We start from the raw sequence: 24,987 nt of genomic DNA, 5'->3' as shown, positions 1-24,987 counted from the left end.
GTGATACAGTATAATGAACGTAGAGAACAGTGTGATACAGTATAATGAACAGTGTGATACAGTATAATGAATGTAGACAACAGTGTGATACAGTATAATGAACAGTGTGATACAGTATAATGAATGTGATACAGTATAATGAATGTAGAGAACAGTGTGATACAGTATAATGAACAGTGTGATACAGTATAATGAACAGTGTGATACAGTATAATGAATGTAGAGAACAGTTTGATACAGTATAATGAACGTAGAGAACAGTGTGATACAGTATAATGAACGTAGAGAACAGTGTGATACAGTATAATGAACGTAGAGAACAGTTTGATACAGTATAATGAATGTACAGAACAGTGTGATACAGTATAATGAATGTAGAGAACAGTGTGATACAGTATAATGAATGTAGAGAACAGTGTGATACAGCATAATGAATGTAGAGAACAGTGTGATAGAGTATAATGAATGTACAGAACAGTGTGAAACAGTATAATGAACGTAGAGAACAGTGTGATACAGTATAATGAACAGTGTGATACAGTATAATGAACGTAGAGAACAGTTTGATACAGTATAATGAATGTAGAGAACAGAGTGATACAGTATAATGAATTTAGAGAACAGTGTGATACAATATAATGAATGTAGAGAACAGAGTGATACAGTATAATGAATGTAGAGAACAGTGTGATACAGTATAATGAACGTAGAGAACAGTATGATACAGTATAATGAACGTAGAGAACAGTGTGATACAGTGCAATGAACGTAGAGAACAGTGTGATACAGTATAATGAATGTAGAGAACAGTGTGAAACAGTATAATGACCGTAGAGAACAGTGTGATACAGTATAATGAATGTAGAGAACAGTGTGATACAGTATAATGAACGTAGAGAACAGTCTGATACAATATAATGAATGTAGAGAACAGTGATACAGTATAATGAATGTAGAGAACAGTGTGATACAGTATAATGAATGTAGAGAACAGTGTGATACAGTATAATGAACGTAGAGAACAGTGTGATACAGTATAATGAATGTAGAGAACAGTGTGATACAGTATAATGAATGTAGAGAACAGTGTGATACAGTATAATGAACAGTGTGATACAGTATAATGAATGTAGAGAACAGTGTGATACAGTATAATGAATGTAGAAAACAGTGTGATACAGTATAATGAACGTAGAGAACAGTGTGATACAGTATAATGAATGTAGAAAACAGTGTGATACAGTATAATGAATGTAGAGAACAGTGTGAAACAGTATAATGAATGTAGAGAACAGTGTGATACAGTATAATGAATGTAGAGAACAGTGTGATACAGTATAATGAACGTAGAGAACAGTCTGATACAATATAATGAATGTAGAGAACAGTGATACAGTATAATGAATATAGAGAACAGTGTGATACAGTATAATGAACGTAGAGAACAGTGTGATACAGTATAATGAACAGTGTGATACAGTATAATGAATGTAGACAACAGTGTGATACAGTATAATGAACAGTGTGATACAGTATAATGAACAGTGTGATACAGTATAATGAATGTAGAGAACAGTGTGATACAGTATAATGAACAGTGTGATACAGTATAATGAACGTAGAGAACAGTGTGATACAGTATAATGAACGTAGAGAACAGTGTGATACAGTATAATGAACGTAGAGAACAGTCTGATACAATATAATGAATGTAGAGAACAGTGATACAGTATAATGAATGTAGAGAACAGTGTGATACAGTATAATGAACGTAGAGAACAGTGTGATACAGTATAATGAATGTAGAGAACAGTGTGATACAGTATAATGAATGTAGAGAACAGTGTGATACAGTATAATGAACAGTGTGATACAGTATAATGAATGTAGAGAACAGTGTGATACAGTATAATGAATGTAGAAAACAGTGTGATACAGTATAATGAACGTAGAGAACAGTGTGATACAGTATAATGAATGTAGAAAACAGTGTGATACAGTATAATGAATGTAGAGAACAGTGTGAAACAGTATAATGAATGTAGAGAACAGTGTGATACAGTATAATGAATGTAGAGAACAGTGTGATACAGTATAATGAACGTAGAGAACAGTCTGATACAATATAATGAATGTAGAGAACAGTGATACAGTATAATGAATATAGAGAACAGTGTGATACAGTATAATGAACGTAGAGAACAGTGTGATACAGTATAATGAACAGTGTGATACAGTATAATGAATGTAGACAACAGTGTGATACAGTATAATGAACAGTGTGATACAGTATAATGAACAGTGTGATACAGTATAATGAATGTAGAGAACAGTGTGATACAGTATAATGAACAGTGTGATACAGTATAATGAACGTAGAGAACAGTGTGATACAGTATAATGAACGTGAGAACAGTGTGATACAGTATAATGAACGTAGAGAACAGTCTGATACAATATAATGAGAACAGTGTGATACAGTATAATGAATGTAGAGAACAGTGTGATACAGTATAATGAACGTAGAGAACAGTGTGATACAGTATAATGAACAGTGTGATACAGTATAATGAATGTAGACAACAGTGTGATACAGTATAATGAACAGTGTGATACAGTATAATGAACAGTGTGATACAGTATAATGAATGTAGAGAACAGTGTGATACAGTATAATGAACAGTGTGATACAGTATAATGAACAGTGTGATACAGTATAATGAATGTAGAGAACAGTTTGATACAGTATAATGAACGTAGAGAACAGTGTGATACAGTATAATGAACGTAGAGAACAGTGTGATACAGTATAATGAACGTAGAGAACAGTTTGATACAGTATAATGAATGTACAGAACAGTGTGATACAGTATAATGAATGTAGAGAACAGTGTGATACAGTATAATGAACGTAGAGAACAGTGTGATACAGTATAATGAACGTAGAGAACAGTGTGATACAGTATAATGAACGTAGAGAACAGTTTGATACAGTATAATGAATGTACAGAACAGTGTGATACAGTATAATGAATGTAGAGAACAGTGTGATACAGTATAATGAATGTAGAGAACAGAGTGATACAGTATAATGAATGTAGAGAACAGTGTGATACAGTATAATGAATGTAGAGAACAGAGTGATACAGTATAATGAATTTAGAGAACAGTGTGATACAGTATAATGAATGTAGAGAACAGAGTGATACAGTAATGAACAGTGTGATACAGTATAATGAATGTAGAGAACAGTGTGATACAGTATAATGAATGTAGAGAACAGTGTGATACAGTATAATGAATGTAGAGAACAGTGTGATACAGTATAATGAACGTAGAGAACAGTGTGATACAGTATAATGAACGTAGAGAACAGTGTGATACAGTATAATGAACGTAGAGAACAGTGTGATACAGTATAATGAACGTAGAGAACAGTTTGATACAGTATAATGAATGTACAGAACAGTGTGATACAGTATAATGAACGTAGAGAACAGTGTGATACAGTATAATGAACAGTGTGATACAGTATAATGAATGTAGAGAACAGTTTGATACAGTATAATGAATGTAGAGAACAGAGTGATACAGTATAATGAATGTAGAGAACAGTGTGATACAGTATAATGAATGTAGAAAACAGTGTGATACAGTATAATGAATGTAGAGAACAGTGTGAAACAGTATAATGAATGTAGAGAACAGTGTGATACAGTATAATGAATGTAGAGAACAGAGTGATACAGTATAATGAATGTAGAGAACAGTGTGATACAGTATAATGAACGTAGAGAACAGTGTGATACAGTATAATGAACGTAGAGAACAGTATGATACAGTATAATGAACGTAGAGAACAGTGTGATACAGTACAATGAATGTAGAGAACAGTGTGATACAGTATAATGAATGTAGAGAACAGTGTGATACAGTATAATGAATAGAGAACAGTGTGATACAGTATAATGAACGTAGAGAACAGTTTGATACAGTATAATGAATGTACAGAACAGTGTGATACAGTATAATGAATGTAGAGAACAGTGTGATACAGTATAATGAACAGTGTGATACAGTATAATGAATGTAGAGAACAGTTTGATACAGTATAATGAATGTAGAGAACAGAGTGATACAGTATAATGAATTTAGAGAACAGTGTGATACAATATAATGAATGTAGAGAACAGTGTGATACAGTATAATGAATGTAGAGAACAGTGTGATACAGTATAATGAACGTAGAGAACAGTGTGATACAGTATAATGAACGTAGAGAACAGTGTGATACAGTATAATGAACGTAGAGAACAGTGTGATACAGTATAATGAATGTAGAGAACAGTGTGAAACAGTATAATGAATGTAGAGAACAGTGTGATACAGTATAATGAACGTAGAGAACAGTTTGATACAGTATAATGAATGTAGAGAACAGTGTGAAACAGTATAATGACCGTAGAGAACAGTGTGATACAGTATAATGAATGTAGAGAACAGTGTGATACAGTATAATGAATGTAGAGAACAGTCTGATACAATATAATGAATGTAGAGAACAGTGATACAGTATAATGAATGTAGAGAACAGTGTGATACAGTATAATGAATGTAGAGAACAGTGTGATACAGTATAATGAACGTAGAGAACAGTGTGATACAGTATAATGAAAGTAGAGAACAGTGTGATACAGTATAATGAACAGTGAAGCAGTATAATGAATGTAGAGAACAGTATGATACAGTATAATGAACGTAGAGAACAGTGTGATACAGTACAATGAACGTAGAGAACAGTGTGATACAGTATAATGAATGTAGAGAACAGTGTGATACAGTATAATGACCGTAGAGAACAGTGTGATACAGTATAATGAATGTAGAGAACAGTGTGATACAGTATAATGAACGTAGAGAACAGTCTGATACAATATAATGAATGTAGAGAACAGTGATACAGTATAATGAATGTAGAGAACAGTGTGATACAGTGATACAGTATAATGAATGTAGAGAACAATGTGATACAGTATAATGAATGTAGAGAACAATGTGATACAGTATAATGAATGAGAGAACAATGTGATACAGTATAATGAACAGTGTGATACAGTATAATGAATGTAGACAACAGTGTGATACAGTATAATGAATGTAGACAACAGTCTGATACAATATAATGAATGTAGAGAACAGTGATACAGTATAATGAATGTAGAGAACAGTGATACAGTATAATGAATGTAGAGAACAGTGTGATACAGTATAATGAATGTAGACAACAGTGTGATACAGTATAATGAACGTAGAGAACAGTGTGATACAGTATAATGAACAGTGTGATACAGTATAATGAATGTAGAGAACAGTGTGATACAGTATAATGAACGTAGAGAACAGTGTGATACAGTATAATGAACGTAGAGAACAGTGTGATACAGTATAATGAACGTAGAGAACAGTTTGATACAGTATAATGAATGTAGAGAACAGTTTGATACAGTATAATGAACGTAGAGAACAGTGTGATACAGTATAATGAACGTAGAGAACAGTGTGATACAGTATAATGAACGTAGAGAACAGTTTGATACAGTATAATGAATGTAGAGAACAGTGTGATACAGTATAATGAATGTAGAGAACAGTGTGATACAGTATAATGAATGTAGAGAACAGTGTGATACAGTATAATGAACGTAGAGAACAGTGTGATACAGTATAATGAACGTGTGATACAGAGAACAGTTTGATACAGTATAATGAATGTACAGTGTGAACAGTGTGAACAGTGTGATACAGTATAATGAATGTAGAGAACAGTGTGATACAGTATAATGAATGTAGAGAACAGTGTGATACAGTATAATGAACAGTGTGATACAGTATAATGAATGTAGAGAACAGTTTGATACAGTATAATGAATGTAGAACAGTGTGATACAGTATAATGAATGTAGAGAACAGTGTGATACAGTATAACAGTGTGAACAGTATAATGAGAGAACAGTTTGATACAGTATAATGAATGTAGAGAACAGAGTGATACAGTATCATGAATTTAGAGAACAGTGTGATACAATATAATGAATGTAGAGAACAGAGTGATACAGTATAATGAATGTAGAGAACAGTGTGATACAGTATAATGAATGTAGAAAACAGTGTGATACAGTATAATGAATGTAGAGAACAGTGTGAAACAGTATAATGAATGTAGAGAACAGTGTGATACAGTATAATGAATGTAGAGAACAGAGTGATACAGTATAATGAATGTAGAGAACAGTGTGATACAGTATAATGAACGTAGAGAACAGTGTGATACAGTATAATGAACGTAGAGAACAGTATGATACAGTATAATGAACGTAGAGAACAGTGTGATACAGTACAATGAACGTAGAGAACAGTGTGATACAGTATAATGAATGTAGAGAACAGTGTGATACAGTATAATGAACGTAGAGAACAGTGTGATACAGTATAATGAACGTAGAGAACAGTTTGATACAGTATAATGAATGTACAGAACAGTGTGATACAGTATAGTGAACGTAGAGAACAGTGTGATACAGTATAATGAACAGTGTGATACAGTATAATGAACGTAGAGAACAGTTTGATACAGTATAATGAATGTAGAGAACAGAGTGATACAGTATAATGAATTTAGAGAACAGTGTGATACAATATAATGAATGTAGAGAACAGAGTGATACAGTATAATGAATGTAGAGAACAGTGTGATACAGTATAATGAACGTAGAGAACAGTGTGATACAGTACAATGAACGTAGAGAACAGTGTGATACAGTATAATGAACGTAGAGAACAGTGTGATACAGTATAATGAATGTAGAGAACAGTGTGAAACAGTATAATGACCGTAGAGAACAGTGTGATACAGTATAATGAACGTAGAGAACAGTTTGATACAGTATAATGAATGTAGAGAACAGTGTGAAACAGTATAATGACCGTAGAGAACAGTGTGATACAGTATAATGAATGTAGAGAACAGTGTGATACAGTATAATGAACGTAGAGAACAGTCTGATACAATATAATGAATGTAGAGAACAGTGATACAGTATAATGAATGTAGAGAACAGTGTGATACAGTATAATGAATGTAGAGAACAGTGTGATACAGTATAATGAACGTAGAGAACAGTGTGATACAGTATAATGAAAGTAGAGAACAGTGTGATACAGTATAATGAACAGTATGAAGCAGTATAATGAACGTAGAGAACAGTATGATACAGTATAATGAACGTAGAGAACAGTGTGATACAGTACAATGAACGTAGAGAACAGTGTGATACAGTATAATGAATGTAGAGAACAGTGTGAAACAGTATAATGACCGTAGAGAACAGTGTGATACAGTATAATGAATGTAGAGAACAGTGTGATACAGTATAATGAACGTAGAGAACAGTCTGATACAATATAATGAATGTAGAGAACAGTGATACAGTATAATGAATGTAGAGAACAGTGATACAGTATAATGAATGTAGAGAACAGTGATACAGTATAATGAATGTAGAGAACAATGTGATACAGTATAATGAATGTAGAGAACAATGTGATACAGTATAATGAATGTAGAGAACAATGTGATACAGTATAATGAACAGTGTGATACAGTATAATGAATGTAGACAACAGTGTGATACAGTATAATGAATGTAGACAACAGTCTGATACAATATAATGAATGTAGAGAACAGTGATACAGTATAATGAATGTAGAGAACAGTGATACAGTATAATGAATGTAGAGAACAGTGTGATACAGTATAATGAATGTAGACAACAGTGTGATACAGTATAATGAACGTAGAGAACAGTGTGATACAGTATAATGAACAGTGTGATACAGTATAATGAATGTAGAGAACAGTGTGATACAGTATAATGAACGTAGAGAACAGTGTGATACAGTATAATGAACAGAGAACAGTGTGATACAGTATAATGAATGAGAACAGTTTGATACAGTATAATGAACGTAGAGAACCGTGTGATACAGTATAATGAACGTAGAGAACAGTGTGATACAGTATAATGAACGTAGAGAACAGTGTGATACAGTATAATGAACGTAGAGAACAGTTTGATACAGTATAATGAACGTAGAGAACCGTGTGATACAGTATAATGAACGTAGAGAACAGTGTGATACAGTATAATGAATGTAGAGAACAGTGTGATACAGTATAATGAACGTAGAGAACAGTGTGATACAGTATAATGAACAGTGTGATACAGTATAATGAACAGTGTGATACAGTATAATGAATGTAGAGAACAGTGTGATACAGTATAATGAACAGTGTGATACAGTATAATGAATGTAGAGAACAGTTTGATACAGTATAATGAACGTAGAGAACAGTGTGATACAGTATAATGAACGTAGAGAACAGTGTGATACAGTATAATGAACGTAGAGAACAGTTTGATACAGTATAATGAATGTACAGAACAGTGTGATACAGTATAATGAATGTAGAGAACAGTGTGATACAGTATAATGAACGTAGAGAACAGTGTGATACAGTATAATGAACGTAGAGAACAGTGTGATACAGTATAATGAACGTAGAGAACAGTTTGATACAGTATAATGAATGTACAGAACAGTGTGATACAGTATAATGAATGTAGAGAACAGTGTGATACAGTATAATGAATGTAGAGAACAGAGTGATACAGTATAATGAATGTAGAGAACAGTGTGATACAGTATAATGAATGTAGAGAACAGAGTGATACAGTATAATGAATTTAGAGAACAGTGTGATACAGTATAATGAATGTAGAGAACAGTGATACAGTAAATGATATACAGTATAATGAATGTAGAGAACAGTGTGATACAGTATAATGAATGTAGAGAACAGTGTGATACAGTATAATGAACGTAGAGAACAGTGTGATACAGTATAATGAATGTAGAGAACAGTGTGATACAGTATAATGAATGTAGAGAACAGTGTGATACAGTATAATGAATGTAGAGAACAGTGTGATACAGTATAATGAATGTAGAGAACAGTTTGATACAGTATAATGAATGTACAGAACAGTGTGATACAGTATAATGAACGTGAAACAGTGTGAGAATAATGAACAGTGTGATACAGTATAATGAATGTAGAGAACAGTGTGATACAGTATAATGAACGTAGAGAACAGTGTGATACAGTATAATGAACAGTGTGAGAGAACAGTGTGATACAGTATAATGAACGTAGAGAACAGTGTGATACAGTATAATGAACGTAGAGAACAGTGTGATACAGTATAATGAACGTAGAGAACAGTGTGATACAGTATAATGAACGTAGAGAACAGTGTGATACAGTATAATGAACGTAGAGAACAGTGTGATACAGTATAATGAATGTAGAGAACAGTGTGATACAGTATAATGAATGAGAACAGTGTGATACAGTATAATGAACGTAGAGAACAGTTTGATACAGTATAATGAATGTAGAGAACAGTGTGATACAGTATAATGAATGTAGAGAACAGTGTGATACAGTATAATGAATGTAGAGAACAGTGTGATACAGTATAATGAACGTAGAGAACAGTGTGATACAGTATAATGAATGTAGAGAACAGTGTGATACAGTATAATGAATTAGAGAACAGTGTGATACAGTATAATGAATGTAGAGAACAGTGTGATACAGTATAATGAATGTAGAGAACAGTGTGATACAGTATAATGAATGTGAGAACAGTGTGATAGAATGTAGAGAACAGTGATACAGTATAATGAACGTAGAGAACAGTGTGATACAGTATAATGAATGTAGAGAACAGTGTGATACAGTATAATGAACGTAGAGAACAGTGTGATACAGTATAATGAATGTAGAGAACAGTGTGATACAGTATAATGAATGTAGAGAACAGTGTGATACAGTATAATGAATGTAGAGAACAGTGTGATACAGTATAATGAATGTAGAGAACAGTGTGATACAGTATAATGAATATATACAGTATAATGAATGTAGAGAACAGTGTGATACAGTATAATGAATGTAGAGAACAGTGTGATACAGTATAATGAATGTAGAGAACAGTGTGATACAGTATAATGAATGAGAGAACAGTGATACAGTATAATGAATGTAGAGAACAGTGTGATACAGTATAATGAATGTAGAGAACAGTGTGATACAGTATAATGAATGTAGAGAACAGTGATACAGTATAATGAATGTAGAGAACAGTGTGATACAGTATAATGAACAGAGAACAGTGTGATACAGTATAATGAACAGTATGAAGCAGTATAATGAAAGTAGAGAACAGTGTGACAGTATGATACAGTATAAATGAACGTAGAGAACAGTATGATACAGTATAATGAACGTAGAGAACAGTGTGATACAGTACAATGAACGTAATGTGATACAGAGAATGTAGAGAACAGTGTGAAACAGTATAATGACCGTAGAGAACAGTGTGATACAGTATAATGAATGTAGAGAACAGTGTGATACAGTATAATGAACGTAGAGAACAGTCTGATACAATATAATGAATGTAGAGAACAGTGATACAGTATAATGAATGTAGAGAACAGTGATACAGTATAATGAATGTAGAGAACAGTGATACAGTATAATGAATGTAGAGAACAATGTGATACAGTATAATGAATGTAGAGAACAGTGTGATACAGTATAATGAATGTAGAGAACAGTGTGATACAGTATAATGAATGTAGAGAACAATGTGATACAGTATAATGAATGTAGAGAACAATGTGATACAGTATAATGAACAGTGTGATACAGTATAATGAATGTAGACAACAGTGTGATACAGTATAATGAATGTAGACAACAGTCTGATACAATATAATGAATGTAGAGAACAGTGATACAGTATAATGAATGTAGAGAACAGTGATACAGTATAATGAATGTAGAGAACAGTGTGATACAGTATAATGAATGTAGAGAACAATGTGATACAGTATAATGAACAGTGTGATACAGTATAATGAATGTAGACAACAGTGTGATACAGTATAATGAACGTAGAGAACAGTGTGATACAGTGTGATACAGTATAATGAATGTACAGTGTGATACAGTATAATGAACGTAGAGAACAGTGTGATACAGTATAATGAATGTAGAGAACAGTGTGATACAGTATAATGAACAGTATAAGTATAATGAACGTAGAGAACCGTGTGATACAGTATAATGAACAGTGTGATACAGTATAATGAATGTAGAGAACAGTGTGATACAGTATAATGAACGTAGAGAACAGTGTGATACAGTATAATGAACGTAGAGAACAGTTTGATACAGTATAATGAACGTAGAGAACAGTGTGATACAGTATACAGATAATGAAATGTGTAGAGAACAGTGTGATACAGTATAATGAATGTAGAGAACAGTGTGATACAGTATAATGAATGTAGAGAACAGTGATAATGAATGTAGAGAACAGTGTGATACAGTATAATGAATGTAGAGAACAGTGTGATACAGTATAATGAATGTAGAGAACAGTGTGATACAGTATAATGAATGTAGAGAACAGTGTGATACAGTATAATGAACGTAGAGAACAGTGTGATACAGTATAATGAACGTAGAGAACAGTGTGATACAGTATAATGAACAGTGTGATACAGTATAATGAATGTAGAGAACAGTGTGATACAGTATAATGAAGTAGAGAACAGTGTGATACAGTATAATGAATGTAGAGAACAGTGTGAGAGAACAGTGTGATACAGTATAATGAACAGTATGAGAGAACAGTGTGATACAGTATAATGAACGTACAATGAACGTAGAGAACAGTGTGATACAGTATAATGAATGTAGAGAACAGTGTGAAACAGTATAATGACCGTAGAGAACAGTGTGATACAGTATAATGAATGTAGAGAACAGTGTGATACAGTATAATGAACGTAGAGAACAGTCTGATACAATATAATGAATGTAGAGAACAGTGATACAGTATAATGAATGTAGAGAACAGTGATACAGTATAATGAATGTAGAGAACAGTGATACAGTATAATGAATGTAGAGAACAATGTGATACAGTATAATGAATGTAGAGAACAGTGTGATACAGTATAATGAATGTAGAGAACAGTGTGATACAGTATAATGAATGTAGAGAACAATGTGATACAGTATAATGAATGTAGAGAACAATGTGATACAGTATAATGAACAGTGTGATACAGTATAATGAATGTAGACAACAGTGTGATACAGTATAATGAATGTAGACAACAGTCTGATACAATATAATGAATGTAGAGAACAGTGATACAGTATAATGAATGTAGAGAACAGTGATACAGTATAATGAATGTAGAGAACAGTGTGATACAGTATAATGAATGTAGAGAACAATGTGATACAGTATAATGAACAGTGTGATACAGTATAATGAATGTAGACAACAGTGTGATACAGTATAATGAACGTAGAGAACAGTGTGATACAGTATAATGAACAGTGTGATACAGTATAATGAATGTAGAGAACAGTGTGATACAGTATAATGAACGTAGAGAACAGTGTGATACAGTATAATGAACGTAGAGAACAGTGTGATACAGTATAATGAACGTAGAGAACAGTTTGATACAGTATAATGAACGTTTGTGATACAGTATAATGAACGTAGAGAACAGTGTGATACAGTATAATGAATGTAGAGAACAGTGTGATACAGTATAATGAACGTAGAGAACAGTGTGATACAGTATAATGAACGTAGAGAACAGTTTGATACAGTATAATGAACGTAGAGAACAGTGTGATACAGTATAATGAACGTAGAGAACAGTGTGATACAGTATAATGAATGTAGAGAACAGTGTGATACAGTATAATGAACGTAGAGAACAGTGTGATACAGTATAATGAATGTAGAGAACAGAGTGATACAGTATAATGAATGTAGAGAACAGTGTGATACAGTATAATGAATGTAGAGAACAGTGTGATACAGTATAATGAACGTAGAGAACAGTGTGATACAGTATAATGAATGTAGAGAACAGTGTGATACAGTATAATGAACGTAGAGAACAGTGTGATACAGTATAATGAACGTAGAGAACAGTGTGATACAGTATAATGAACGTAGAGAACAGTGTGATACAGTATAATGAACGTAGAGAACAGTGTGATACAGTATAATGAATGTAGAGAACAGTGTGATACAGTATAATGAACGTAGAGAACAGTGTGATACAGTATAATGAATGTAGAGAACAGTGTGATACAGTATAATGAACGTAGAGAACAGTGTGATACAGTATAATGAACAGTATGAAGCAGTATAATGAACGTAGAGAACAGTATGATACAGTATAATGAACGTAGAGAACAGTGTGATACAGTACAATGAACGTAGAGAACAGTGTGATACAGTATAATGAATGTAGAGAACAGTGTGAAACAGTATAATGACCGTAGAGAACAGTGTGATACAGTATAATGAATGTAGAGAACAGTGTGATACAGTATAATGAACGTAGAGAACAGTCTGATACAATATAATGAATGTAGAGAACAGTGATACAGTATAATGAATGTAGAGAACAGTGATACAGTATAATGAATGTAGAGAACAGTGATACAGTATAATGAATGTAGAGAACAATGTGATACAGTATAATGAATGTAGAGAACAGTGTGATACAGTATAATGAATGTAGAGAACAGTGTGATACAGTATAATGAATGTAGAGAACAATGTGATACAGTATAATGAATGTAGAGAACAATGTGATACAGTATAATGAACAGTGTGATACAGTATAATGAATGTAGACAACAGTGTGATACAGTATAATGAATGTAGACAACAGTCTGATACAATATAATGAATGTAGAGAACAGTGATACAGTATAATGAATGTAGAGAACAGTGATACAGTATAATGAATGTAGAGAACAGTGTGATACAGTATAATGAATGTAGAGAACAATGTGATACAGTATAATGAACAGTGTGATACAGTATAATGAATGTAGACAACAGTGTGATACAGTATAATGAACGTAGAGAACAGTGTGATACAGTATAATGAACAGTGTGATACAGTATAATGAATGTAGAGAACAGTGTGATACAGTATAATGAACGTAGAGAACAGTGTGATACAGTATAATGAACGTAGAGAACAGTGTGATACAGTATAATGAACGTAGAGAACAGTTTGATACAGTATAATGAACGTAGAGAACCGTGTGATACAGTATAATGAACGTAGAGAACAGTGTGATACAGTATAATGAATGTAGAGAACAGTGTGATACAGTATAATGAACGTAGAGAACAGTGTGATACAGTATAATGAACGTAGAGAACAGTTTGATACAGTATAATGAACGTAGAGAACCGTGTGATACAGTATAATGAACGTAGAGAACAGTGTGATACAGTATAATGAATGTAGAGAACAGTGTGATACAGTATAATGAACGTAGAGAACAGTGTGATACAGTATAATGAATGTAGAGAACAGAGTGATACAGTATAATGAATGTAGAGAACAGTGTGATACAGTATAATGAATGTAGAGAACAGTGTGATACAGTATAATGAACGTAGAGAACAGTGTGATACAGTATAATGAATGTAGAGAACAGTGTGATACAGTATAATGAACGTAGAGAACAGTGTGATACAGTATAATGAACGTAGAGAACAGTGTGATACAGTATAATGAACGTAGAGAACAGTGTGATACAGTATAATGAACGTAGAGAACAGTGTGATACAGTATAATGAATGTAGAGAACAGTGTGATACAGTATAATGAACGTAGAGAACAGTGTGATACAGTATAATGAATGTAGAGAACAGTGTGATACAGTATAATGAACGTAGAGAACAGTGTGATACAGTATAATGATACAGCATCTCTCTCTTTATTTCTTTTTTTCTTTCTCTCTCTCTTTCTTTATTTCCTTTCTTCTGCCTACAAGCCTTCCATACTGCAACTCTAATAGGAGACGTGCTGCTCGTCTCTTTGATGGTCTCTCTGTTTGTCAGTGCTTTCTGGGCTGGGGAATGTAACTTTTATCATTGCACTGCACCGGAGGAATAGCGTTGTCAGTTTCACTGGACTGTGAGCACGGTGTGAATGAGGGCTTGTAGATGCGTGCTTGTGCCTCTAATGCAGGCCAAACTGTTATGAGTGGGGCTTGATGTGGGGCCTGATGGAAGGCGTGGCACACGCCTAGATAGAGAGAGAAAAAGAAGAGGAGGAAAGGATGGAACAAAGGGAAATGATGAATGTGGGATATTTTGAATGAAATACAAATCAAGAATAAGAAACTATTGAAGTGATTGATAGAGATTAAGAGATACATGTAGTGGGCTGATTTGGAGTATCCCAGTTTGGAGCGCACTCGGCACTGTCGCTGCATGATACAGTGTGTCCAACCACTCCTCTCCTTTTCTGTCTCGTTGTCTCCATCTTTAGTTGCTCCTCTCCTCCCTAATGGTGGCCTATGCATCCTTCTCAACAGCAGCCCCAGGAGAAATATGTCATATCTCAGGGGGACAGGGAGTGAGTGAGATAGAGAGAGAGAGAGAAAAGAACAGGCCTCCTGCTCTGCTGCATATTAAACCAGGACGTTCAGGTCACTGGATGAAGGACCAGGGCTTTATTATATTGGAAGTGAGTGGAGGATACTCAGACGTTTTCTCACATTTCTGAACCCTCCAGCAGAGTATCCTCCTCTACTACCCTGCCTCTCATTTTCTCCATCACCCTTGTTTATCTCCCCTTCTCCTCTCTCACTTTCTCCCCCTCTCTCTCCTCTCCTCTCTCCATCACCAAAATGGTTATCTGAAGACAGCAGCTCCATTCAGAGGAATTAGGAATGCAGTTGTCACAGTGATTGATCCATTCTTTCCGTGATCTAAACAGACACTCACCAGAAATCAGAATGTGTTATACAGGTGTATGATCTTAATATGATCCCCCTGTTGCAGGATCACTTTCCTGCCAGTAGTGTATTTGAGGTTTAAAAAGGGTTTGGAAGTTTGTAATTTCAACGTTCAAATTTCAGACTAGATTTTCCCTTACGGATAATGTATTAGATAATGTATTAACCTCTACAAAAATGTCAATGAATTATTATCCACATATTAATTTACATTTCCTGTTTCTGCAAGATTATTTTCCTGCTGTAGCAAACTGGTTCAAATTAAGGTCCTACATCTGTATACATATCGAAGTGATATCCCTTGTAATTTAAGGTGATCCTAACTGACCTAAGACAGTGTAATTTTACTAAGATTTAATGTCAGGAATTGTGAATAACTGAGTTTAAATGTATTTGGCTAAGGTGTATAATCTTCCGACTTCAACTGTATATACCGTATTCTATTCTACTGTATTTTAGTCAATGCCACTTCGACATTGCTCGTCCTAATATTTATACATTTCTTAATTCCATTATTTTCCTTTTAGATTTGTGTATTGCTGTGAACTGTTAGATACTACTGCCCGGTTGGAGCTAGGAACACAAGCATTTCGCTACACCTGCAATAACATCTGCTAAATATGTGTATGTGACCAATAAAATTTGATTGGATTTGACTAGGAACACCTGGGAGCAACAGTTTACCAAACTTTAGTTCCCTTGAACCTCCACCGGAACCTTCCCCTCTTCCTCCCACTGTTTCAGGAGAGTTAATTTGATTGGAGAGGATCTTTTAATTTTCTCCTTCCCTCCCTCATCTGTTAGAGGCTGATAACGACGTGCCGCATTCAGACATGTTTTGGTCTGTTCTGCTTTGGTCTGTTTTGGTCTGTTCTGCTTTGGTCTGTTTTGGTCTGTTCTGCTTTGGTCTGTTTTGTTGTGGACTGTTCCTTTCTGTTCTAGTTTGTTGGTCTGTACTGTTCTTGTCTGTTCTGTTCAAGGCTGCTTTATCCCAGTAGACAGTACCCCTCCCCCTCCCCCACTCCACTGGTGGTGTGTAAAAAGCCATGGCTGTGTTATCAGTGAGCGAAATGGAGCAGGCTACGGCTTCCTTCTCCCCAGCCATAAGCTAATTATGCACCCTTCATGGAATTGTTCCCCCTCCCCACCCCCAAAAACTAAGACAGAATAAATTAATTAAACCATAAATAAATTGGGCGTGAAATGCCATAGGGAGATGTGTAGCGGGTTGAGGGGGGTTGGAAGGATAGAAACATTCATTCCTAATTGTTTTGAGGAGAGGAGAGTCTAGCTAAGTCTGTGTGGAGCAATTTCTTGTAAACCCTTATGTGAGGTCAAAAGTTTTTACACACCTACTCATCTAAGGGTTTCTTTATTTTTATTATTTTCTACATTGTGGAATAATAGTAAAGATATCATAACTATGAAAAACACAGCTTTTTGCACCCTCTTGGCATTCTCCCAACCAGCTTCATGAGGAATGCTTTTCCAACAGTCTTGAAGGAGTTCCCACATATGCTGAGCACTTGTTGGCTGCTTTTCCATCACTCTGCAGTCCAACTCATCCCAAACCATCTGAATTGGGTTGAGGTCAAGTGATTGTGGGGACCAGGTCATCTGATGCAGCACTCCATCACTCTCCTTCTTGGTCAAATAGCCCTTACACAGCCTGGAGGTGTGTTGGGTTATTGTCCAGTTGAAAAAAGACCGATTTCTACCGATTTAATGTCCATTGCTTGTGTTTCTTGGCCAAAGCAAGTCTCTTCTTCTTATTGGCGTCCTTTAGTAGTGATTTCTTTGTAGCAATTCGACCATGAAGGTCTGATTCATACAGTTTCCTCCACACAGCTGATGTTGAGATTGGAGGTTGACGATTATGATTTTTCAATACTGATACCGATTATTGGAGGATGAAAAAAATGCGATACAAATTAATCGGCTGATTTTTTTTTTTATATATATACAGTATATTTGTAATAAGGACAATTACAACAATACTGAAAGAACACTTTTATTTTAACTTAATATAATACATAAATAAAATCAATTTAGTCTCAAATAAATAATGAAACATGTTCAATTTGGTTTAAAAAGGCAGTTATTATAGTAGTTATTATAGGAATTATTGGACTATTTCTCTCTATACCATTTGTATTTCATACATCTTTGACTATTGGATGTTCTTATAGGCACTATAGTATTGCCAGCCTAATTTCGGGAGTTGATAGGCTTGAAGTCATAAACAGCGCTGTGCTTCAAGCATAGCTAAGAGAGGAAAGTGCTGTTTGAATGAATGCTTACGAGCCTGCTGCTGCCTACCACCCCTCAGTCAGACTACTCCATCAAATATCAAATCATAGACTTAATTATAACATAATAAACACACAGGAATACGAGCCTTAGGTCATTAATATGGTCAAATCCGGAAACGATCATTTCGAAAACAAAACGTTATTCTTTCAGTGAAATATGGAACCGTTCCATATTTTATCGAACGGGTGTCATCCCTAAGTCTAAATATTGCTGTTACATTACACACCCTTCCACAATTTGGGAAAATCTCTGTTGTTTCCCCCTCCCTAATTTGTGCAACAATCCGCAGAGTTCAGTGCAGTTACGTGTGCTGGTGCCACTCAGGCAGTTTTAAATGATTGATTGAGGAACTCTATGTAGTTGAATGCGATTGCTCTTATTAAATATGTTTATTTTGTTATTGTATGCTGAGTTATATTGTTTCATACACATATGTGTATGTTTTATTATTCTGGTCTTTATTGTAATATATACAGGGCTCTCTTGTAAAATAGATTTTTAATCTCAATGTTTAAATAAAGGTTAAATAAAATAAAAGACGTGCAAACTAGTACTAGTCACACTGTCTGTCTCTTGCCTGTCAACGATGCTCAACGAACCCAAAGGCTCGTGGTGGTGACACAAACCGTTACACTTCAGACACTGTTATTCTGTAGATACATTAACTTGGCACTATTTAAATGGACAGTCTGGTGAAGTCGGAACACGCTTGTTCCATAATGTCTTTGTTCATTCACTCAGTGCATTGAACGTTTTATGTCTCTTGCTCGTTAAAATGTGTTTTTGTCTAACAGTTGGCTTTACAACATAGCTAACCAGGTTAGCAAGCATGGTGTTTTTTCTTTTGACTGCGCACAGGTCCCGCAAGCAAGCAATGATGTTGTCTTACCTAGGTGCTTTGTGTGCAACCCGCACGCCTGCTTCTTTTTACTTGTGGATGGCGACTTCTGGAACACGCTAAAAAGTAACTTGACACTGTGTTGATCAGTCAGCACAAAGTTGAATCATTATGACAAGAAGAAAATTGCAGAATTAATGCATAAGTTTAGCGCTAGAAATTGCTCTGGATCTTCTAACAGCGATGCGTCTGTTCTGGTGTGTGCATGTATTATAAATTAGCAGCATGGCAGTTTTCCCAAAGTTCCCAAAGTCTGGCTATAATAGCAGCCAAGGACGTCCACTATCTTATTTGTTTGTGCTCTGATTACACACAAGTTTCCCGGTCAGCAGTTTACACAGATGATTTCAGCCATATGCGCTCTAAGATTCGGCTGAAAAGTTGTTAGCATTGACAGAAATGCTACAAAAAGGTAGCATATCATTGGTTTTTATTGGACAGAAATGTGCATGTGAGTGGTAAAACTGTGAATTTAATCAAAACTGTTGCACATACAAACGTATTTAGTCTAAATGGATCTAAGTCTAATGGTCCCCTTATTGATGCTGTAGCCTCATTTTAATCCAACGTCTAGAATTTGAGCTAGGTTTGACATTTCTGACGTCCCTAATGCTAACCACCCTGAGGCGAAGAGTGTGTTGTGTACCTCCAATCAAGTTCATTTGTGAATTTTCATCGACATTGGTGCCATAGTGGCTTAGATATGAATTTAAGATTGAGCTTCAACCAATGCATACTATAGTTGCTTATGTAAAGGCTGTCATGTCACTATTGTGTATTGACTTCAGAGGTGGAAATGCCATTATGAATGTTATGTATTGATGAATGATGATATATCACTGTGGTACAGGCCATCAGTGGGCTTTGTTCACTGTGGTTGAAACATGATCATTCTGGCTCGGCTGATTTACATATTCAGAATTTCCAACCGCAGATAGACAATTAGGTTCTGCACTATTCTATATTCTGTTCTAATTTCATGACATTGTGCCAAATATGTATGATCAATTTAAAAGGTTTTAAAGTCCACAAATGGAAGTTTTCCTTTGTTTGACTTTTACTTCCTGTCAAGTCTTATGATAGTGATTCTAGTGGACGCCATCCGTAGATAGTCTGTTGATATGCTCTGTGATCTCTCCCCAGCTCTCCTCTTGCTCTACGATGTCACTAACAAGGCCTCCTTTGACAACATCAAGGTAAGACTTGGTCCGGTGTCAAGTCCCGTCTGTGGGACAGATCTTTAACACTGCATAAAGGTTCTCCTTTTCTTAATCTTTCCCACCTCTATATATCTGGCATTGTCTAACCTGCGTCATCTATGGAACGCCGTTTGGGTCTTGGCAAAGTTCCATAGTCATCCCTCCATTCTCTTCACGTCCTTTATTTCTCTTCCATTGAACTCTGTCATCCCTCTACCGTCTCCTTCCATGTCTCCCTTGCCGTCCATCCTATTCAATCCCTTCCTCCTTCCTCCATTTCTGCCTCATCTAAGTGCCTCTTTCTCCCTCTATTTCTTTCCACCCTGTGTGATGTGAGGTGACGTGTGACGAGCTGGTACCATTAGTTGTGTAGAAGAACATTATGATGGCGCTGTCTTGTTTTGTATTCTACCGTTTTGAAATGGAGCCCATTGTGAGGTCAGAGTTGGATCTGATGATGATGATGATGATGATGATGAATGGCGTGTGTAGATGCAGATCACAGGTCATCATGTTGGAACAGATCTGTCAGGACACAAAATGGTGTCATCTCTCCGCCATCGCAGACTGCTCTCTAATGAGACGGTGATGGAGGCCATTTCAGCCGTGATCTTTTCACCCCCTCAGTCTTCTCCACAGCTATGTTAGTCCTTTGATGAACCTTAAAGGGCAAGAAGTCTTCGCGACAGGGGGGTTTAAAGAGACGTGGGCTGTTAAATTGCCTCATGGTGTGTAGTCATCAAAGAGAAGCTATGTCGTGTAGCTGCAGAGGCGTCTGTTTCCACTTGTGGACCTGCAGCTGGTTCTCGTACAGGAGATACGCAGGGCCCTAGAAAGCAGAGACAGTGTGATTACTCTCACATACTTTGACTTAATCGGATCAACCAGCGCAGGTTACTTACTCTCAATTCGGCTGGCGTTGATGAAGACCGTAATAATGGTTGGCTATTTATGCAGCGCATTCTACCAGGTTATATAAAGGGGAAAGCATCACATTCACCACAAATGTGTAGCACTCGTTTATTAATGTGTAAACTTGTTCCGTAGAGCTCAGTATTACTATGAAATTAATTCGTATATATATTTTTCCTTCAAATGTAAACGGTTGACATGTTTTGTGTTGCTGTACAGTACCAGTTAAAGGTTTGGACACACCTACTCATTCAAGGTTGTTTTTTTTGTTGAATTTTTTTCTACATTGTAGAGTAATAGTGAAGACATCAAAACTATGAAATAACACATATGGAGTCATGTAGTAACCAAAAAAAGTGTTTAACAAATCCAAATATATTTTATATTCGAGATTCTTCAAAGTAGTCACCCTTTGCCTTGATGACAGCTTTACACACTCTTGGCATTCTCTCAACCAGGTCCTGAGGAATGCTTTTCCAACAGTCTTGAAGGAGTTACCACATATGCTGAGCACTTGTTGGCTGTTTTTCCTTCACTCTGCGGTCCAACTCAACCCAATTGAGATGGTTTGGGATGAGGTCGAGTGATTGTGTAGGCCAGGTCATCTGATGCATCCTTCTTGGTCAAATAGTCCTTACACAGCCTGGAGATGTGTTGGGTCATTGTCCTGTTGAAAAACAAATGATAGTCCCACTAAGCACAAAGCAGATGAGATGGCATATCGCTGCAGAATGCTGTGGTAGCAATGCTGGTTAAGTGTGCCTTGAATTCTAAATAAATCACAGACCAGAAAAGCACCCCAACACCATCACACCTCCTTTTCTATGCTTCATGGTAGGAACCACACTTGCAGAGATAATCCATTCATCTACTCTGCGTCTCACAAAGACACGGCGGTTGGAACCAAAAACCTCAAATTTGGACTCGTCAGACCAAAGGACAGATTTCCACCAGTCTAATGTCTATTGCTCGTGTTTCTTGGCCTAAGCAAGTCTCCTCTTCTTATTGGTGTCCTTTAGTAGTGGTTTCTTTGCAGCAATTCGACCATGGAGGCCTGATTCATGCAGTCTCCTTTGAACCGTTGATGTTGTGATGTGTCTGTTACTTGAACTCTGCGAGGCATTTATTTGGGCTGCAATTTCTGAGGCTGGTAACTAATGAACTTATCCTCTGCAGCAGAGGTAACTCTGGGTCTTCCTTTCCTGTGGCGGTCCTCATGAGAGCCAGTTTCATCACAGCGCTTGATTGTTTTTGCGACTGCACTTGAAACTTTTAAAGTTCTTGACATTTTCATTTGACCTTCATGTCTTAAAGTAATGATGGACTGTTGTTTCACTTTGCTGATTTGAGCTGTTCTTGCCATATAATGGAATTGGTCTGTTACCAAATAGGGCTATCTTCTGTATACCACCCCTACATTGTCACAACACAACTGATTGGCTCAAAGGAAAGAAATTCCACAAATGAACTTTTAACAAGGCCTTCCAGGTGACTACCTCATGAAGCTGGTTGAGAGAATGCCAAGCGTGTGCAAAACTGTCATCAAGAAAAAGTGTAGCTACTTCGAAGAATCTCAAATCTAAAATATGTTTTGATTTGTTTCATAGTTTTTGGTTACTACGTGATTCCAAGTCATTTCGTAGTTCTGATGTCTTCACATTTATTCTCCAATGTGGAAAATAGACAGAATAAAGGAAAAGTCTTGAATGAGTAGGTGTGTCCACACTTTTGACTGGTACTTGTATCTATTTTTCCTTTTCACTGTAAACTCCCTCTTCCTTCTCATTCATAGACAATACATCACTATCACATTTCTGTTTATTTCCTATCTGTCCGTGCTGCAGATTACAGTATGATAATCAACCGTTCCCATTTGAATTTGGTGGATCCCAACCTGCTTATCTCTCCCATGCATATTATGCCCATCTACATCCTCAACATGGAGATTCACCCACATACTGGAGTATAGTTCGTGGCAGCATTTGCATTTCAAGCAGGTGCTGTTTCATGCTTCAGAGGCATGTGTGTTGAGAGAGACGTGGTGGGGTTTGGTGCAGGTCCACCTGGGGTAGGTTGAGAGAGTACACCTGTTCAGCTATTCTATACGTAGTGGCGCACACACACACGCGTGCGCACACGCACACAAGTGTTCACACACGTCACAATGCAGGCATATAGATGTTAATCAATGGTAACCACAGTGATTGAAGTGCAGAGAATAAAGGCCATGGTTGGCAGATTGTGTGTGTGTGTGTGTGTGTGTGTGTGTGTGTGTGTGTGTGTGTGTGTGTGTGTGTGTGTACACTTGCGCATGGCCAAGTGTGTGGGAGTAACCAGCAGAGAGTGCAGCGCATAGTGCCACGAGAGGTTGAAAGCATTTCGGAAAGTAGGACCGAATGCACTTAGTGAGGAACAAACCACCTATTTTATTACACTAGAATTCTATTGCTTATTACTTTACATCTGCGGGGGAGCTATCCCCAGGGCAACCATCCACTTGTTTTATTCAAATTAGTTTTCACTTTGGACTTTTTCTTATCATCTGTAACTATTACACTCTAAATGCTTCTACACCTGCATTGCTTGCCGTTTGGGGTTTTTAGGCTGTGTTTCGGTACAGCACTTTGAGATATCAGCTGATGTACGAAGGGCTATATACATGGATTTGATTTGAATGCATCTGGGTCATGGTACATTTGGATGTTTCATTTTGGTCAGTCAACAGAAAGTCTTTCTCCATCCTACACGATAATTCATGTACATTCTGCAATAGTATGTGCTTTGTAGAGTATGTAATACATATGTTTTCTTTGTGTTACCATGTTCACAACACCATAGCCGTGACGGGAAGCTGGAGCTCAAGGGGTGGGTTCGACAGGGCCACAGAAATCCACCGTCTTTCATCCGTTCTGTTTTTACAAGCACTCCACTCTGCATGACCATCCTCCATCGATCTCTTTCCTTCTCTGTCTCTCTTTCCCTTGTCTCTCTTTCCCTCGTCTCTTTCTCTCATCTCTCTCTCTTTCCCTTGTCTCTCTTTCCCTCGTCTCTTTCTCATCTCTCTAACCTCCAACCTCTGAGAAAAGAATACATGTGTTGAGAGTTGAGTCATCTGTAAAGACGTGAAGGGCCTTCAGAGCTCTGTTAGTTTGAATGGATGAGTTTGAAGAGGGACCTTGGCAAGACTGTCGGGAGATTGGAGACTGTCACTAGCTTGACCTGGTTTGCACCCACACAATTTTGTGAATTTGTGTTAGTGTTTTTTTTTTTAACTGTACCACAATATTAGGTTCAAGAGAGCCACAGTGTGTCACGCCGGACTAGGTGTGTGAGGAGGAATCAGGCGCAGAGAGCAGAGAGTTCCACAGGGAAATGTACACTTTAATGCAGCACAAAAGCCAGGCCCACAACACAGGGCGTGGAAATAAATGGACCACCCAAAACGCAGGGTACCAAGTCTAGAACACGAACACACCTAAATAACGCACACACGTAACACAAGAATAATCCTGCACAAAACAAGGGCGGGGTAAACATACTTTAAATAAGGAAGCCCATCAAGCACACAGACAGACACAGGTGCAACTAATAAGACCACACAAACAGACAACGAAAAAGGGATCGGTGGCGGCTAGTAGGCCGGTGACGACGACCGCCGAGC

The 24,987-nt window shown here is 36.3% G+C and overlaps 1 protein-coding gene across 2 annotated transcripts in view; it reads left to right on the top strand.

The window, feature by feature from the left end:
• LOC115106425 (ras-related protein Rab-26-like) overlaps nt 1-24,987 on the top strand; it is a 118,427-nt gene that overhangs the window by 59,308 nt on the left and 34,132 nt on the right. For both annotated transcript variants that reach the window (XM_029629143.2, XM_029629144.2), the window contains one exon: nt 20,359-20,411. In XM_029629143.2, the coding sequence (XP_029485003.1) occupies nt 20,359-20,411 (53 nt within the window). The remainder of the gene's footprint in view (nt 1-20,358; nt 20,412-24,987) is intronic.

Source organism: Oncorhynchus nerka, linkage group LG23 (genome assembly GCF_034236695.1).
Source record: "Oncorhynchus nerka isolate Pitt River linkage group LG23, Oner_Uvic_2.0, whole genome shotgun sequence".
NCBI classification, from domain to species: domain Eukaryota; kingdom Metazoa; phylum Chordata; class Actinopteri; order Salmoniformes; family Salmonidae; genus Oncorhynchus; species Oncorhynchus nerka.
This window is presented reverse-complemented; position numbering and strand designations above follow the sequence as displayed.